This window comes from Orcinus orca, chromosome 15, assembly GCF_937001465.1.
Source record: "Orcinus orca chromosome 15, mOrcOrc1.1, whole genome shotgun sequence".
Taxonomy (NCBI): Eukaryota; Metazoa; Chordata; class Mammalia; order Artiodactyla; family Delphinidae; genus Orcinus; species Orcinus orca.
Window position 1 is genome coordinate 23,289,166 of NC_064573.1, and position 19,046 is coordinate 23,308,211.

General features: G+C 43.3%; 1 protein-coding gene across 1 annotated transcript in view; it reads left to right on the plus strand.

The window, feature by feature from the left end:
- CFAP53 (cilia and flagella associated protein 53) overlaps nucleotides 1-3,896 on the plus strand; it is a 70,714-nt gene extending 66,818 nt beyond the window's left edge. The window contains exon 8 of the mRNA XM_004266087.4: nucleotides 1,177-3,896. Within this exon, the coding sequence (XP_004266135.3) occupies nucleotides 1,177-1,405 (229 nt within the window). The 3' untranslated portion in view covers nucleotides 1,406-3,896. The remainder of the gene's footprint in view (nucleotides 1-1,176) is intronic.
- The last annotated feature ends 15,150 nt before the right edge of the window (nucleotides 3,897-19,046 follow it).

A 19,046-nucleotide genomic window follows, 5' to 3' on the forward strand; every position in this document is an offset into this window, starting at 1 on the left:
ATATTAATAATGTGGCTTATAGATTGTAAAATGGTAAAACTGCTATGGAAAACAATATGAAGTTTCCTCAAAAAATTAAAAATAGAAATACCATATGATCCAGTAATCCCACTTCTGGGTATAAATCCAAAATAAATGAAAGCAGGACCTTAAAGAGATGTTGTATACTTGTGTTCATAGCAGCACTATTCACAGTAGCCAAGGTGGAAATAACCCAAATATCCATTAACAGGTGAATGGATAAACAAAGTGTGGTATGTACATACAGTTGAATATTATTCAGCTTTAAAACGGAAGGAAATCCTGTCAGATACTACAGCATGGATGAACCTTGAGGACGTGCTAAGTAAAATAAACCAGTCACAAAAAGACAGATGCTGTATGATCTCACTTACTTGAGGTACCTAGAATAGGCAAATTCATAAAGACAGCAAGTAGAATGGTGGTTACCGAGGGCTGGTGGGAGGGGACAAAAAAGAGTTGTTGTTTAATGGATATAGAGTTTCAGATTTGCAAGACGAAAAGTTCTGGAGATCTGCTTCACAACAATGTGAATATACTTAACACTACTGAACTGTACACTTAAAAATGGTTAAGATGGTAAATTTTACATTATGTGTTTTTTACCACAGTAAAAAAAATCACTATAAATTTTAAAATGTGGCTTATATATTTTTAACTGTGGCTTATATATGGAGGAAATCATCTAGTTAATACTGAACAGAATGAGTCAAACTTACCCACCCGGTCACCAGCAACCCACCCAGTCACCAGCAGTGCCAGACCACTGCAGGCCTCCCCTGCAGGGAGAATATGCCCCCTTTGATACAGAAAGCGGACAAGAAATAGGCAGAACAACTTGTTCCATTTTACCTTCTTCCTTGGAGGGGAGTGAGAGGGGATGGAGAGAGGCCAAGGGCTCTCTCCACATAGCAGCCAATATTTTGAAAGAAGAAGAAACATTCCCTCGCTAAAATCAATTTGTTCTAAGGTTGTCTTAATTATTATTGGGTAATAAACACATTATTAAATTTTTCATCTATTTCTTCCCCACTCACCCTGATTTTAATGGGAATTTTAATTTGACTTTAAAAATTACATTTTAAGTGTAATGGTCTACATAAATCCAAATACTTACTTTGACAGTTTTATACTTTGACATTTCTGATACCTTAGACGCTCCAGTTTAGCCCAGGAGTACAGGAAGCAACTTCAGATGCAAATGTGCTCCCAACAGCAGGCCCGTGAAGCGGAGAAGGAGGAGGAACGCCGAGAGTTTGAAGCAGGGATGACAGCAGAGAAGAATTTCCAGGACAAGATCCAGGAGATCCTGTCCACCCATCAAGTGCTGCCCCGAAATATTCATCCCATGCGGAGAGCATGCCCTAATAAACTTCCACCATAGTTTCATAAACATCAACCTAGTTTTTCTCAGTCTTTTACTATTTTAAACTATAGCATGCCTGTATATCCCTTTTAACTCATGGATAAACTGTTCTTTTATACTGAGTTTGCATAATTATATGCCACGAAAGTTTCTTCTTACAGATTAAACTGTTCCTTTTTGAGATTTCATAGACTGACAAATCTGAATGATCTACTTCCTATCACATAGTTATTTTCCTTATTTATCTCCATGCCTCCCTTTCTTGTTCATTTATTAATAGCTTCACTTTCTTCCATCCATCTGCCAATATGCCCATTTCCTCTTGCCTCCTTTCTCTTCTCTCTCACAGACATAATTCACAATATTAGCAGGGCATTTTTGCAGGAAGAGCTGGGACTATCAGCCACTTTCATTAACCTGCTTATTCAGTCATTAAACAAATGTTTACTGAGTGCCTTTCATGTGCCAGCACCATTCTGGATCCTGAGACTTCAGCAAGAACAAAGCAAGCCCCTTGCTCTCATGGAGATTACATCCTAGTGGAGGAAACCAGGTAGGTGTTAAGTGCTATAGGCAAGAAGTGGCAGGAGTGCTATTTTATTTTATATGTGATAGAATAGATCTCCTGGAGCAGCTGATATTTGAATGAACCAGCCATGTGGCTGTCTGGGGGGAAGACATCCCAGGCAGAAGAAAGAGCCAGTGCAAGGGCCTTGGGGCAGAAGTCTGCTTAGTGCATATGAGGCTTTGCATTTGTGCTGGAGTAGAGTGAGGAGAGAGTGGTAGAAGACTAATTGGAAAGGTAGTGGGGGCCAGATGATGTAAGGCCTTGGAACCAGGGTAAAGACTGGCTTTTACTTCTATAGGAAGCTGTTATAGGGTTTTGAGCAGAGGAGCAACGTGATACGATGTAAGAGGGTTACTGGCTACCATGTAGAGAATAGACTTCAAGGAGACAAGAAACAAGGATTCAGTTAAGAAGTGATCACAATATCCCAGGTTAGGGGTGATGGTAGTGTGGTAGCCAGCCTCCAAGATGACCCCTAATAATTCTCGATGTAGAGAATGTACACACAGAAGTATGTGTTTATGCCCTCGTATAGTCCCCTTCCACCCTGAATCTTGGGCACTATGTAAAATGTGTGCATATACTGGTTAAAAAAGAAAGGTAGAAAGAAATCGACATGTTCATATTCCTAAAGTTCAGTATTATAATTATTTCTACTTCTTTGAAAAGTTCCCTCCAAGGCTTTTTTTATATGGATACTCATTTTTACATTGTAAATACTCTGCCATGTTTCTTCACCTATCACATTTACAAATGGCTACATAATAGTCTACTGTTTTTCCTATAATTTATTAAACATTAGACTTTGAGTTTATTTCAAATTCGTCAGTATTACAAATTTTTCTATACAACACTCATTTGAATTGTTTCCTTAGAGTCATGCGGTTCCCTGGAGTGGGATTTTTGGGTCAAAGGGGATAAACATTTATATACTTTTGCTTTCAAGCACCACATTTGCAAAAGAAGTTTTTAGAGTTGCAGACTCTTTAGGGAAATATTTTCAGGGCCAGTTGGTATTCTCCCTGAAGGTTTAAAATGTATTTAAGCAAATTGTTTGCTAGAATCTCTGAGAGGTTTTTTCTTTAACCTTTCTACCCATTCATCCACTCTTAACCTCAGCTCTGGGAATCTAGCTCCTCCTTTGGATCCTTTCGAGCCTCCCTGTAGCCAACATTAATCTCTAATCCAAAAGTGGGAGTGGGAGTCTTGGCCACAAAAAAAAGAAAAAAAAGTCTATCATTGAAGTTTTGTTGAAAATCAACTGACCGTTAATATAAGGATTCATTTCCAGACATGCTACTCTGTTCCATTAATTTGTCTGTCCTTACACCAACACAAAACTGTAGTGATGATCACCGTAGCCTTCAATAAGGCTTGAAATTGGTAGTGTAAGGCATCCAATGTTGTTCTTTTTTTTTCCCGCCCAAAATTGTTTTGTCTATTCTAGTTTCTTTAAATTTCCATATAATCGTTAGGATCATCTTGTCAATTTCTACAAAGATGCCTACTGAGATTTTGATAGAGATTGCATTGTGTCTATAGATCAATTTGGGGAGAACTGCCATCTTAACAATAATGAGTTTTCCAACCCATGAAGATCTATCTCCCCATCCACTGAGGTCATGTTTAAATTTTTAAGCAATATTTTATGGTTTTCAGTGTGCAGGACTTGTGCTTCTTTTGTTCAACTTATTCCTAAGTGTTTCTCTTCAATGCTATTACAAACAGAATTGTTTTCTCAAATTCATTTTTGGATTTTTCATTGTTAATGTATAGCAATGTGACTGATTTTTGTATATTGAACTCGTATCCTGTGACCTTGCTAAACTCACTTATTAGTTCTTGTAGGGTTTTTTTGTTTTTTCTTTTTTGAGATTGTGTAGGATTTCCTACATTCAGGATCATGTCATTTGCAAATAAAGGCAGTTTATTTCTTTCCAATTTGGATGCCTGTTGTTTCTTTTTCTTTCTTTAACTGCACTGGTTAGTGCAATATCAAGTATGATATTGAATAGAATTAGAAAGCATAGACATTCTTGACTTGTCCCCAGTTTTAAGGGAAAACGCTGATTCTTTAACCATTAAGTATGATGTTATCTGTAGGTTTCTCATAGATGCCCTTTACCACGGTGAGGATGTTCCCTTCTCTTCCTGTTTTATTGAGAGTCTGTATATAAAGAGGTGTTGGAGCTTATCAAATGCTTTTTCTGTGCCTGTTGAGTTGAACATGTGATTTTTGTTCTTTTGTTCTATTAATATGGTGTATTACATTAATTTATTTTCAGATATTAACTAACCTTGCATATCTGGGATAAATGCCACTTGGTCATGGTTTATGGTTTATTTTTTTTTATTAAGTTGCTGCATTTCATTTGCTAATTTTTTTTTTTTGTCACTGTGTTGATCTTGGTCTGTTGGGTATCTTCCATCTAGGTCTCTTGTGATGTTGTCTGGGTCTGGTATCAAGATATTATCGGCCATATAAAATGAGTTGGAGAGTATTCCCTCTTCCTTTATTTTCTGAAAGATTTGTGAAGGATTGCTATTATTTCTTCCTCAAATGTTTAATAGAATTCACCAGGGATGCCACCTGGGCTTTCTCTGTGGAAAGATTATTTTTTATTGCTAATTTAATATTTTTACTGACTTAGGTCTAATCAGATGTTCTGTTTCTTCTTGAGTCAGTTTTGGTAATTTGTGTTTTTCTACAAATTTGTCCACTTCATCTAAGTTGTCTAATTTAAACACATAAAGTAGTTCATAAAATGTCCTTATAATTATTTTAACTTCTAAAAGTCTGTAGTAATGTGCCCCTTTCATTCTACTTGGAATTTGGGGTTATTTTGCTACTCTGTGACCAGAAAATAACTGGAAAGTATGACCTCTCCATCCAGTGTCTTTCCCTGCCCCCAACCCAGAATAACTCTCTACCAGAGAGCGTTGCACTTTGATGATTGAAGCAATGTTTAAAAACAAAAGTAAAAATCACTTATTGTTGAATTATGCTGTTTATCTTTTTCTTATTTTTATGTAAAGGAAACTAGCCTTTCATCATATAGATGCAAACATTTTTTTCTAGTTTTTCTGCCCTTTTGATGGCAGAGCAAGGGTCTGGATTCCTGACATTTTATTATCTGGTAGGGCTGATTTCACCACTTTGGTCTCCTTTTACAGTTTTTTTTTCAGAGCTATCATATCATTTTTTTTTCCCAGATCAATACTAGTATCATTTGATTATCCCAGTAATATTTTCATTCAGATTGCATTGGGTTTATAAATTAGCTCAGGGATGCTGTCAACTTTACAATGTTGCATTTATTCAAGAAAATCCACTAAACCTTGGTGAGAATGGTGGGAGTCTGTGGCATTTTGGCCTGGAGCTGCTTCCAGATCCCCCTCAGCTGCATGGACCAGTGGTTCTATCAGGGCAGAGTAGGTTGTAAGGACCTACCTGCAGCCTCACTGCCAGAGGGGGTTGACTTGATTGACAGCAAATTTGGAATAATCCATGCTTGGTATATTGTCAAAACAAGAGCAATCTTGGTGGCAATAAATCAGGGAATGCCAACATCACAGCTGGCTTGAGACTGTGATACTGGTTGAAGCAAGCAACAGACAGACCAGCCAGAAATTTCACAGGAATATCTGGGGAACATGACAGCTATTATGAGCTTTGATAAGCTCCCACATATTCTTGGTGATATGGAAACTGCTTAGACAAAAAACTACATGCATGCTTATGAGAAACCTAGCAGGCCCTCATAGTCTACTGATCCTTGGCCACACATGAGGCCTTGCACATACAAAAAGTGAAAGCTGGGGCGGATTTGCTAATGGCCTAAACTTTGAATGTGTTCCCCACCCCCTCACACATATCCATCAGCAGAAGGTGGAAGCCTTACTAGCTCAATCACTCACTGACCACCCAGGGCAACCCCTGGGAAGCCATGCTTAAAACTAAAAAGAGGAATTTAAGAAAATGAGCAGAGACATCAATGTTATTTTTCCAGGTGGTATAAAGGGTCACATGAAGTCAAGTATGTGTAAATGACTTGATTTACCATAAAATGTTATACATACATGGGCATTATTATCGAGTCCATTCACCTAGTGCAGGGAAATCGATAAGAAAAAGATAACCCAGTAGAAAAATGTACGAAAGACTTGTGCAGACACTTTGCAAAGGAGGATAGGAAGATGGCCAATGAACAGAGGAAGAGATGCTCAAAATTATTACTCATCATGGCAATGAAATTAAAACTACTGTGTGTCAGGAAGGGGGATATTTCCCCCTTTAATCCATCTTGAGTTCTTGTGGCTGGACTAATAATAAAATTGACACAAGACAGATTAACAGAAGAAAACCACAAATTTTAATTCGTGCACACAGAAGTCTCATAGAAATGGAACCTAAGAAGTGGCCAAAGCAGGCAGCTTTCATATCTTTTAGATAAAAACAATAAATTTGTGAGAAATTGACAGGAAATTTGTGAAGAATCTAACTAAACAGAGTTTGGGATTGGGGTAGTAAATTCAAGAAGTAACAAGTTTTGTTTGTACAGGCTTCTTGGCCTGAACGCTCTATCTCTGGTGATAGGGTGTCCTTTTACCTCCAGATGCCAGGAGTACACCTGTTGTCGAACCCAAGTTCATGTGCCTGAGGCACAGTGAGGCCAAACAAACCGAAATGTTGGAGTTTGGAGCAGAGGTAGGTTTATCGCCGGGCCATGCAAGGAGAAGGGGATGGCTCATGCTGAAAAGACCCACACTCCCTGATGGGCTTCAGGGAAGCATTTTTAAAGGCAAGGTGAGGGAAGGGAGTTGCAGGCTGTGTGACTTGCCTCACGCACAATTCTCTGGTGGTGAGGTAACAGGGCCATGTCACAAGGGTTAACATTGTCAATCCTCAGACTCCCGTAGCTCTGGGGACAACATGCTCATGGTCATCAAGTAGTTAACTTCTTCCATTTGGTGGGGGTTTTAGCATCTATAAAATGACAGTTCTCCTGGCCCAACTGCTGTTTTTGTCACTATGTGTTCACATTCTTTCAATCATTAATTCTTGAGCCAGGCTTTTGTGACTCAGGGGAGGCCTGGGAGACAACGGCTTTTCTACAAAGAAGAGGCAGGCAGAGGATATGGGGGCAGGAGTCTGTCCCAGGAAAGCCCCATAGGGTCCTGCTCACTTACACACCTTTCACATGAGAGATTTATTTCCTACTTGCAGGGGGACAGAGAGGTGGGTTCGATCTCCGGGGCCATGGGGTGCAGTGGCTTGAAGCAGAATCTTAGTTCCCTGACTGGGAATTGAACCCAGCCCACAGTGATAAGAGTGTGGGATCCTAACCACTAGACCACGAGGGCCAGCAGGCTTGAAGCAGGACCTCTCTCCTTGACTTCTTTGAAGAAATAATTCAGTAAAGAGACAGAGGCAGTGAAGCGGGTTAAGTGTTTATTAGAGGCGAAGTACATGTGGAAGAACACACAGGCGGGCTTGGAGTGAGTCATGCGCTTTTGGGGTGGCTTAAATTGCTTATGTTGGGGCAGTTTTCTGGGTTCCCTCTGGCCAATCATCTTGCTCCATGCCCATATTTGGTCTGACTCAGGGTCCTCTCTGATGTCCGTGCATATCTTTTAGCCAAGATGGATTCCAGTGCAAGGGTTTCTAGGAGGTTGGCAGGACATATTATGGGCTGGCATCCCTTCCCTTCCCTGACTCATGAGGATCTTTTCTGCGTATATGTGGTCTGGGAGGTCTCCTTGACCCAAGAAAAATGTGGTCTCCTTATCTTTTACTCAATCAGAGTTCTGCTTCTGCTGTTATCTTCATCTTGAAGTGTCAACAGCAGACAAGTTCCAGCGGCTCAGCCTGGGGCCCAGCTATCTCCTGCCTCAGGTCAAAATGTCCCTCTTGCATCAGTCATTTCTTAACTAACTTTAACTCAAAGCAATCAATATACCATTAAGTCATATGTTGGGATGGCCTGCCTTGGGCCTTAACACATGCAATAACTCTACACACTCACCAAAGTGGGTAAAATGAAAAATACAGGCAAGCATCAGTGAGAACGTGGAGCAACTGGAACTCTCATACCCTGATGGTAAGAATATAAATGTAAACAATCACTCTGGGCTGCTAAAGCTGAAAATATATGCACACTGTGATCCGGAAATTCCACTCCTAGGTATTTACCCAACAGAAATGCATACGTATATGCAGAAAATGACGTACGTGAGATTGTTCACAGAGGCACTATTTGAAAAAGACCTAAATTAGAACTAGTCCAAATGCCCATCCAGATGAGAACGGAAAATCTCAATTCTGTACACAATATATATGAACAAACTTTGCTACCTGCAACAGTAGGGATGAGCCTTATAGCCAGAATGATGAGCAAAAGAAGTCAGACACAGAAGAACACGTGCTATGTGGCTCCACTTATGAAAAGCTCAAAAGCAGGCAAAACTAATTTTGGGTGTTAGAAGTTAGGTCATTACCCTTTTGGAGAGAATGAGTGGAAGGGGGACTTGGTATTAGTGTTCTGTTTCTTGATTTGTGTGGTGGTTATTCAGTGTATTCATCTTGAGAAAATTCTTCAAGCTGTACATTTAAGATTTATGTACTTTTCTGTATGTGTGTTATACTTTCATTAAGAGTGAAAAAAAAAAAACCAAACTTCACAAAATAGCTACCATTGGTCATTGTGCTGGTTTCTGGAGGTTTCCAGACTAAATCTAATGTTTGGAGACTACTATCATGTGTCTTACCATTTATTCTCCAGGTAAACACCTCTAATTTGTCCATCTACTCCAGACCCTTCATCATCAGTTTGCCCTCTAGTGGTCTCACCTCATTTTTCTAGGTTTGTATTGAAACAGGATGCTCAGAATTAGATAAAAGCAGTCCAGAAGAGGTCTGCAGAGCAGAATACAATGGGACCATCACCTCCTTCAATCCATGCATTATACTTCATTTAATGTAGCCCACAGGTGAATGTCCACCCTCTAACCACAGTTGAAAAACTGTAGGCGTAATTGTCTTGTCCCTGGCAGGCCCTACCTGCCTGTTATAAACAAGATAGTGAGAAGCCATGTTTAATACTTCAGAGGACAAAGTATTTTCACTAACTTTATCACCTTCTATTTGCATATAAGTTACCAGAGTGCTAACTACTGGTGATTCAACTTAGTTATTAATGAAGACCTGGCAAAGCTGCTATCTGGCAACACTTTGTTAACAGTTAATTTGAATTACTTTATACATTTATAAACAGCACTTCATTTCCTGAGTCATTCTGACTTTTTCCTTTTTCAGGTTGACCTTGCCCTCTATCTTTCAGTTCTAATTAAAAAGATTAAATAATGACAACTAAACTTTACATAGGGCTTACCGAATACTAGCTACTACCCTACTGCTCTTTACATGTGTTTACTCATTTAATCCTCATGACATCTTTTTGAGGGAAGTACTATTATTTTCAGACCCATTTTACAGCTGAGGAAACTGAGACATGGCAGGTTAAGAAAACTTGCCAAGGCTACATGGTTAGAATAAATATTTGGTCTTTGTTCCCAGTTCCTGGCACAGAGCCCCTAAAGTCCTTGGGATTTCCTGAGTGATAGGAATGCCTTTTGTTCTCCGCAAAGAGCCCCTTTTGATCACACCTGAGTTTATGCTAATAAGGTGACTTAGGATGCGGCCCCTAGAAGCCTCAGGTTAGGGCTGGTCACCCGAAAGACCAAGTGATTAGAGAATTGGAACTTTTAGCCCCACCCAGAAAGGAGAAAGGCTCCAGAGAAAGGGGAGGCTAGAGACTGAGCTGCAAAACAGTTGTTTGATGTTCGGAGAGCTCTGGCTGGTGAAAAGACGGAGGAGCTCGGAGGGGGGCGCACTCAGAGAGGGCGTGGAAGTTCCCCCTCCCCCATACCTTGCCCTGTGTATCTCTTCTATTTGGCTGTTCCTGAGTTGTTTCCTTTCTAATAAACCAGTAATGTAAGTAAAGAGTGTTCCTGAGTGCTGTGAGCAGTTCTAGCAAATTACTGAACCTGAAGAAGGGGTCGTAGGATCTCCTGATTTATAGCCAGTTGGTCAGAAGTACAGGTGGCCCAAGACTTGTGGCTGGCCTCTGAACTGGGGGAGCAGTCTTGTGGAACAGAGCTTTTAATCTGTGGGGTCTGTGCTAACTCCAGGTCGTTAGTGTCAGAACGGAATTGAATGGTTGAATGTTGGTGTCTGGAGAATCACAGAATTGGTGGCTGGTGTTGGAAAAACCCAGTCAGTGAGTGATGGTGCTGGCATTTGAAGCCCGTCTTGTTGCAGAGCCCATGGCTTTCAGGCTCTCTGCTTTACTGCCTCCCCACAACAGGCAAAACTCAATGAATTTCAGACTTTTAAAGCTTAAAAACCCACCACAAATACTTTAATTAGTTTACTTTGCAAATGAAGAGCCAGAAGTCCAAAGAAATCTCCTATCTATCTCTTGGTTCAGCACTTTTTCCATTATATAACATCATGATTTCTTACCAAAATCCAGTTTGTTATCAAAGCACCCTTAGTCACCAATATGCCCTTTCTACAGGCTTGCAGTTCAGGCAATATATAGCATGAGACTATTTTCACTCCATTTCCATCACTTTGTGGTCTCTATCCAAACCTTTATGTTTGCTAACATAGCATTTTGGTGCAAGTCCATCAAGTACATTTATGCATACACATTCCATAAATTACACAAGGGCATGAATATTTTTCCTTCTATAAACCATTCTTCTGATATTTTGATTACCTTATACAAACTGGGCAAACAGCTTCTCAGAATATAGATGAGAGTTGCATTTAATAAAAAGAATAGTTTCCTATATAGAGAAGCCCCCAAGGTAACTGGAAAGGGTATTTTATCACACCTAGTACAGGTCACAGTAAAAGATGTGATTCTGTTTATGTCTCCTGTGAAGCTGTTGGCTGGATCTTGGGCTCTGAGAGCCAAAATTCCTCCAGATCTGAATTCTTTAGAGAATTCTTTAGAGAAACTTTAGAGAACTAAAGTTCTAAGATGTGTGTTTTGGATAGAAGCTGAGTGTTATTAGCTTAGTGCTTCCAAGTATTGTGATGTGGGACTTTTATCTGAAATGACTTTGTAGATATGGTTCTGGGAAAACTGATAAAACAAGACAATTTCATGCTAAGTCTTTGCCCGAATGTGCCATTAATCAGCTGTGTGACCTTGGCAGGACTTTCTGGGCTACAATTCTCTTGTCTAAAAACTGAGGGGCTTCTTGAGCTAGAACGGACCTGAGAGGGTGTCTAGTCCAAATCCTTCACCTTATAGATGAGAAAGTGTCTGGGGTTTGGTGGCCTCGCAAGCAGAACCCGTTAGGAGGACTTGGATGCAATTAGGTTCTTTGGTAGGTGACCCAGGAAGCAGAAGAATGGGGTGGGCAGAGTAGCAGGGGAGGAACTAGTAGAAGAACGTGTTACAGGGTGGTTATCACAGTAGGCAACTGGGTCTTAATCCACTCAGGAGCCTTCTGAAGAAATGTGTAGGCCTCACAGGTATCTACTGCTCAAGGTGGAGGCTGGGGCCTTTATCACTCCCACCCCCTTTAGTTGAGGGGTGCCCCTACCGGCATTGACTTCCCCACCATAGACGGTAGGCTAAAGAGGCTGTGAGAAAGCCCTGGGACAATAAAGCAGAATGATGCAGGGCCTGCACCTGAGGCAGACCCTGGTGCCCTGGACAGAACCATGGCTGGAATCTGAGAGGCGGAGGGAAACAAAGCCAGAGAAGTGATGACTTATGATTTGACCTGCAGCACACAGCTAAAACTATGTTTTTTTAGGAGGTTTTTTTTTTTTGCATATTTTCGTGGTGTGTGTATGTTTTCTTTCCAATTAGGCACTGTTGCTTAAAGCAGTTACTAAGTGTTAGACAACTCTGATGAATCCAAGCTTTCAGCAAAAGTTCTGCCCAGAGCAGCCCCTCAGAGAATATTTCCTCATTTGTTCTGGGGGTAAAGAGGAAGGCTAAGTGGCCAGAGTGAAAGGGTGACCATAGAGCCTTCCTTCTGATTCTTCAGCACCCAGACCTAAGAGAGCCAAGCAAAGCTAAAATGGGATAAGACCAGAGGGACAGCCCTGAAATGGCCAGCAGCCAGCGGAGATGACAGGAGGCAGAGAACTGTGACGGTGAAGAGGCCAAGCCAGACCTGAAGCGGTGGGTGCTGGGCCAGAAGATGAGCCGTCGGAGGTAGCAAGACTCGGACATTTCTACAGCTCCCAGCTCCGGACAGGAAATGGCTTTAGCTTCCAGAAGCACAGACATTGACATGGAGCAGGCAAAGGCGGGTAAGGTGTTTGTGCTCTCTCTCCCCTCTGGGGGAGCTAGAATTCAGACTCCCATCTTGACCGTGCACCCAAGGCTGGTGACCATGGCTCTCATCTGCTTTTTTTTTTTAAATTAAATTTATTTATTTATTTTTGGCTGCATTGGGTCTTTGCTGCTGCACGGGTTTTCTCTAGTTGCGGCGAGCAGGGGCTACTCTTCGTTGCGGTGCGTGGGCTTCTCATTGCGGTGGCTTCTCTTGTTGCAGAGCACAGGCTCTAGGCACACGGGCTTCAGTAGTCGTGGCACGCAGGCTCAGTAGTTGTGGTTCGCGGGCTCTAGAGCGCAGGCTCAGTAGTCGTGACGCATGGGCTTAGCTGCTCCGCGGCGTGTGGGACCTTCCCGGACCAGGGCTCACACCCGGGTTCCCTGCGTTGGCAGGCGGATTCTTAACCACTGTGCCACCAGGGAAGTCCCCTCTCGTCTGCTTTTGCTGTGCCACTAGATGCTTTCAGGGGAGAGGCTCCTCAGAGCTGGGAGCAGGTTAGCCAGGGTGATGTGGAGAGAGTGGGGTTGAGGGAAAGGCATCTTGCCCCTTTGTGTCTTCTGGGTACTGAGTAAAGGGCGCTCCTTTGGTGGCAGATTTCCCTCTGCCACCCTGCAGGACTTCAGTGGGTTTGGGGCTGATCAAGGACCACAAGGCGGCCATAGCACACACAGCTTCTGTTGGGTGGTGTTTGGACAGGGTTGCTGGAGAGGTTACTCCTCACAGCACAAGACCATCCAGAGGCCTGCAGAAATCAAGGGCCAGCGTCCGGAAGGGCAGGAGGACAAGGGACCTCCCAGTGGGGAGAGGGACCGGGCAGGGGCTTACATGTCTAGGTGATGCTGTGCAACAGCGTGGTGGGGATTCTCTGGGTGCAAGAACTCCCAGGGCGCCCTAGCGTTTGGGGCCTTATTACTGCAAGGTCCTATCTCATCGACAGGTAATAGCTGTTGGGTGAGGTTTCATGGGGTTTGCAAAGCAGACAGTCTCTAAATGGCTAAACATTTGTGTGTCTGGGCTGTTTTTTAAATAATTGGATGTGTAAAAATTTAAGTTTGGCACTGACAGGCTTTTCAACTAACAGGTCTCTGCCTGCAGTGAAGAAGTACATAACCTAGGGGCTAATCCGCAGAAGCCACGGTTGGCTGTTTTATATAACATTCTCTGAGCATCAGGAACACAGCTATGCAGAACTGAGAGTTACCGTTCCCCCAAACAGACACCCTCCCTCCTCCTCACACGTAGGCACTTTTCCCCACTGCTCTGCCTGGACTCAGAGGGTCCACATGCCCCTTGGAATTCCAACCTTTCCTTCACCGTGAGCTCAACTCAAACAGCATCTGTTGTGTAGTCCCCCCAGACTCCCTGGCGGTTCACCTCCCTGTTGTTCACCCCCAGCTCTCTATTTCTCTTTTCTATCACAGGGTGCAGTTTAGCTGTGATAGGCCTGTGTCCACTACTAGACTATGAGCTGTTTGAGGGAAAGAGCCAGGTATGAACTGAACTGTGTCTCCCCAAAATTCATATGTTGAAGCCTTAACCCCCAGTGTGACTGTATTTGGAGATAGGGCCTTTAGGGAGGTAATTAGGTTTAATGAGGTCATAAGGGTGGAGCCCTAATCGGATAGGGCTGGTGCACTTATAAGAAGAGGAAGAGACACAGGAATTGCCCTCTCGTTGTGCACAAAGAAGCAGCCATGTGAGGACACAGCAAGAAAGTGACCATCTTCAAGCCAGGAAGGGAGTCCTCATCAGAAAACAACATGTTGGCACCTTGATCTTAGACATCCAGCCTCCAGAGCTGTGAGGAAACAAATGTCTGCTGTTTAAGCCACCCAGCCTGTGGTATTTTGTTATGACAGCCTGAGAAGACTAATACAGAGCCCTATCTTTTTCCCCTGAAAATCTCTCACAGCACTTAGAACAGTGGCACATGGAAACCCCTTAACAAATGTTTACTGAATTGAACTGTAGTCCTCAAATAAATGAGGCATTCATGGTGCTGGTGGTGCCCTGGGTCTGGAATCTCTGACAAACCCAGTGGTCAACCCTTCTCCTTGCACACTGTAGGAGAGAGACCAGCCCGCCAGTCTCCTCTGCAACAGAAATATCCACAAAGCTCTTAGACCAGAAAGTCTGATGCTAAGCCTCATTTAGCAGCAAAATCTGAGCTGAACAAGTATAAAACTACTTAAGATTGTCTGTAGGGTTTACTACAGAACCATGAATGATTTTGACTACTGAGCACCACCCCAGCTCTGGCTAAATGCATTATAAGAGCTATGGCTCAGGCATCTACTACACTTCTAAAATCTAAAAACTTCAGAATTCCAAAACATATTTGGCCCCAGACTTTGGAATAAAGGATTGTGGACCTGTGCTATATAAAGGGGTTAATACCAAGCCCACAAGTGTCAACTTGAGGAAGACCATGGGAGGCACTGCTTATCTGGTGTGTAAGTAAACTGCAATGGCTATTTGAACAGAATGAGAAATAACTAACCTAAACTGGGGAGTTGCCTGATTGGAATTAAAACGTTGTTGATGTGCATGCTACGGATGCCGGCATTGTTTTTGAGCAGTTTATTCCATCAGCCTACAGAATGTGCTGAGTACAGTTTTTAAAGATGCACAATGTTACCTAGGAAAATAGCAGCCGTGTAGTTTAAATTCCAATTGGCTTTTTATAAATTGTATTTAACAACTGGAGAAATCAATAAGAATGAAATTATAAGAACACTCACAACTCTTCATTATGACTATCAGCGTTGCTACTACAAATAATATGAATAAAAAATTAATCTGCTGAATTTACAAAGTCAAGCATGTTTTTAGCAGAGCATCTCAAAGTGTTTAGTATCTAGACTCTACAAAGCCTACAATATGAGACTGACACTGTTTCTTCCCTTGAGGAATTTATAGTCTTGTTGAAGGTCAAGACCCAGACACAAGAAATCATTGTGAATGTTACGAGGCAACATATAACCCAGTGCTGCGTTAAATATAATCAAGTACGTGGAGCAGATTCACTGCTAAGCCTTCTTAAAGGCTCCAGAATGCCTGTGCAGCTTGGGCTGGTGGGAGGCCCCTGGTTGGAAGCCAGGCTTAGAAAGTGTGTCTTGAAACTGCATTTGAATAGCAGTGCACTGCCTCTGCTTAGATTTTATGGGGTTTTTAAAAAAATTAATGTTTAGGGCTTCCCTGGTGGCGCAGTGGTTGAGAGTCCGCCTGCCGGTGCAGGGGACACGGGTTCGTGCTCTGGTCCGGGAAGATCCCACATGCCGTGGAGCGGCTGGGCCCGTGAGCCATGGCTGCTGAGCCTGCGCATCCGGAGCCTGTGCTCTGCAATGGGAGAGGCCACAAGAGTGAGAGGCCCGCGTACGCAAAAAAAAAAAAAAAAAAAATTAATTTTTATTGGAGTATGGTTGCTTTACAATGTTGTGTTAGCCTCCACTGCACAACAAAATGAATCAGCCATACACATACAGATATCCCCTCCCTTTTGGACTTACCTTGCATTTATGTTTTTTTTAAAAAATAAATTTATTTATGGCTGCGTTGGGTCTTCACTGCTGTGCGCGGGCTTTCTCTAGTTGCGGTGAGTGGGGGCTACTCTTTCATTGCAGTGTGAGGGCTTCTCATTGCGGTGGCTTCTCTTGCTGCGGAGCACAGGCTCTAGGTGCACGGGCTCAGTAGTTGTGCCTCGTGGGCTCTACAGTGCAGGCTCAGTAGTTGTGGCACACGGGCTTAGTTGCTCTGCGGCATGTGGGATCTTCCCGGACCAGGGCTCGAACCCGTGTCCCCTGCATTGGCAGGTGGAATCTTAACCACTGCGCCACCAGGGAAGCCCCCCATTTATGTTTAATTGGAGGATCTTGGAGGAGCTTTTGGCGAGTTGGAGGAGGGTGGTACCAGCTAAGTCATGCTTCAGAGCCACATCACTGCTGCTCTGGGTTTTTGGCAAAGCGAAAGGTGAACTATGGCTGGGGCAATCAAGGAGGCTTCCAGGAAAAGTTGGCCCTTGAGCTGGACTTATAGGTCGTGTGGACTATAGATGACCTGGAGAAGGAAGAGGATCTTTGGAGAGGAGTCTGTTGGGGGCAGGTCATAGTGAGAAGTACACTCGACTCAACTGGAGAATCTGTCTTGGGGACAGGAGGTCAGAGAGTTCTGAGGCAGACCAAAAAGTCCTATTTTCCAAATGAGTAAAAGGAAAATCTGCTAAACGTCACCAGATTCCAATAGAAATGTATTGCCTTAGAATTTCAGTAACTGCACAACCGGCTTAGGCGCGCTTCATGAGCGGACACCTCACCTCCTTTCCCACTAGGGGCACAGTCTTGGCGGTACGGATAACACCGTGTGACGGAATCGTTTGGAATGTTGACCTCAGCAATAAGAAGGTGCATCAGTACGTGACAGGCAGTGGGTGCCTGACAAGCCTTGGCAGCTTTGAGAGCTGGGGCCTGGGTGTTTGACTGACTTCCAAAACCGTTTGAAAGGTCAGAGCTGAGGGCCGCAGGGGCAGCCCTCACCTTGACTGCTGGGGAATTAAGTGAGATGCTACAGGAAAGGGTTAGTGTTCAACAGACGGCAAGTGCTATAACTCAACATCAGAAATAGTGCAGACCCAACACGTATCCTATCCTTCCAGTGAAATGATGTAACTTCCCAGAAGCTCTCTGTTTCTATTCCAAGTCGAGGTACTTCTGGTCTGCAAGAGCAACCTGGCTTTCTCGAGAATCTAGCATCTTTCTAACACATTATTATTACTTAACAGTAACCGTTCGTACGTGTTTGCTGTTTTACAAGTATGTCCAGTTTTACTTGTCCTCACCATAGCCACAGGCATTTGACAGGGATTTTTTTTCTTTTTTTTGTAACTGAGATATAACATACATACAGTAAACTTTGTGAAGCACATGGTGTGGTGAATGTTTACACGTTTGCTCCTGTATAACCAGCAGGTCAACATATGGAACATTTCCAGAATCCTGGAGGTTCTCATGCCCCTTCCCAGTCAAGGCCCCTCAGAAATAACCACTATTCTGATTTCTATCATCACCCATTAGTTCTGCCTGCTCTTGGACTTCATGTAAATGGAATCTGCTATCTTCCACTCGACATAACGTGTATGTGATTCCTCCGTGCTCTGCACACATACCGATAGTTCAATAGTTCCTTGCTGGGCACTATTACATTGTCTGAATGTACCACAATTCATTTATCCATTTTCTCGTGGGCAGACATAATTAAACAAAGTTTACAAATGAAGAAATTCAGGGCCAGAGTGACTTAGTCCCTTAGACCCTAAGGTCAGGCAGCGGGAAGGTCAGGATTAGAACTGGAGCTGTCTGTCTCCAAATCCAGGGCTCTTTCTAACATTCCACTTTGGAGCAGCCGTATTTTCTAGAACTTTTTTTTAAGGTTTCAGAATTTTGAACTACTTAGTTCAAACTGCTGAACTAAGGAGTTCAATCAAAAGATAAAAGCAAACAATAAAATCCCCATTTTGTTGGGAATACCATGTGAAAATGTAGGTAGGTACTCAGGATGAACACTGTGCCCGTGGCAGGCTTTGAAGAAATGCTTAATGGTCCTGATTCACATGGAAGAAGTCCTGGAGTGATGGATCCAGTCCTTCAACTCTCTGTGTTTATAGTTACAGTCTGAGTGAGACAGGAGGAGAAGTACCACTGTTTCCCTACAGAACACTCTGCACATGGTTGGCTGGTCCAGGGTGTGTGTGTGTGTGTGTGTGTGTGTGTGTGTGTGAATCTAGCATGCTGCTAATCGTGAAATTCCAAAGCCCTGCTGTGCACGTAGGCACACACCTCTCCCTGCATCCCTGCATTGTAAACCCAGACACATTGCTTTTCCCCTGCAGGCCCTGGGCTCCCAGGACCTGGCTGTGGCCACTCAAGCTCTTTTTTTCAAAGGGCGAACTGCAGAGTCTTGCTCCAGCCCTGGGAAGCTAGTGTCTGGCACCTGACAGGGGGAGAGAAGCTGGACGCAGCTCAGAGTGATTTGTGCGAAACTGGGATGGGGAAAATAGAGCCAGATAAGGATTTGGAGCAATTAGACAAAATAACAAATCACTTCTTTGTAAATGCTGCAAATCAAATCCTAAGTCTAGGGCCGAGAACCTGTTTTCTGTTCAGCAAACAGGTTAGGAAGGGAACCACTCAGACTGAATGTGCTTTCTCCAAAATGGGTGCTAAATACGGGAGTCTGCACTGTCAGGAAGAAGAGAGTCTTTTCCATTTATTAGCAGAGAAATTACATTTCTTGTAAGAGGTGTCACCCAAGCCACCTCGGCTTACAACAGTAAAAAATTCAAAAATCAAGTTTTCTCTCTGGCAGTCGTGTGTCCACTTTCAGACCCCCTCCCCCCATGACATCATCTCTCCTCCCAGCCCAGCACCCGGTGGGCAGGGTCCCCCTCCATAACCACCACCCCTGGACATGTCTGTCATGACTTTTTCTCCCACAAGGACACATAGCTACCTCCCCTCCCCTCATCCACAACCAGCTCTCCTGTCTCTCTTTTCTGACCCCAGACTCAACTGTTCTCATGTGTGCAATGCTCTCCCCTCATCAGAGAACATTCTGGCAAAGAAACCTCTGAGATGGCTACCACCCAGGTTTGGACCGATATCTCCATGGACAAACCTTAGAGCTTCATGCCAGCAGGAGACTACTGCAGCTGGGCATTCAGGTGGCTTC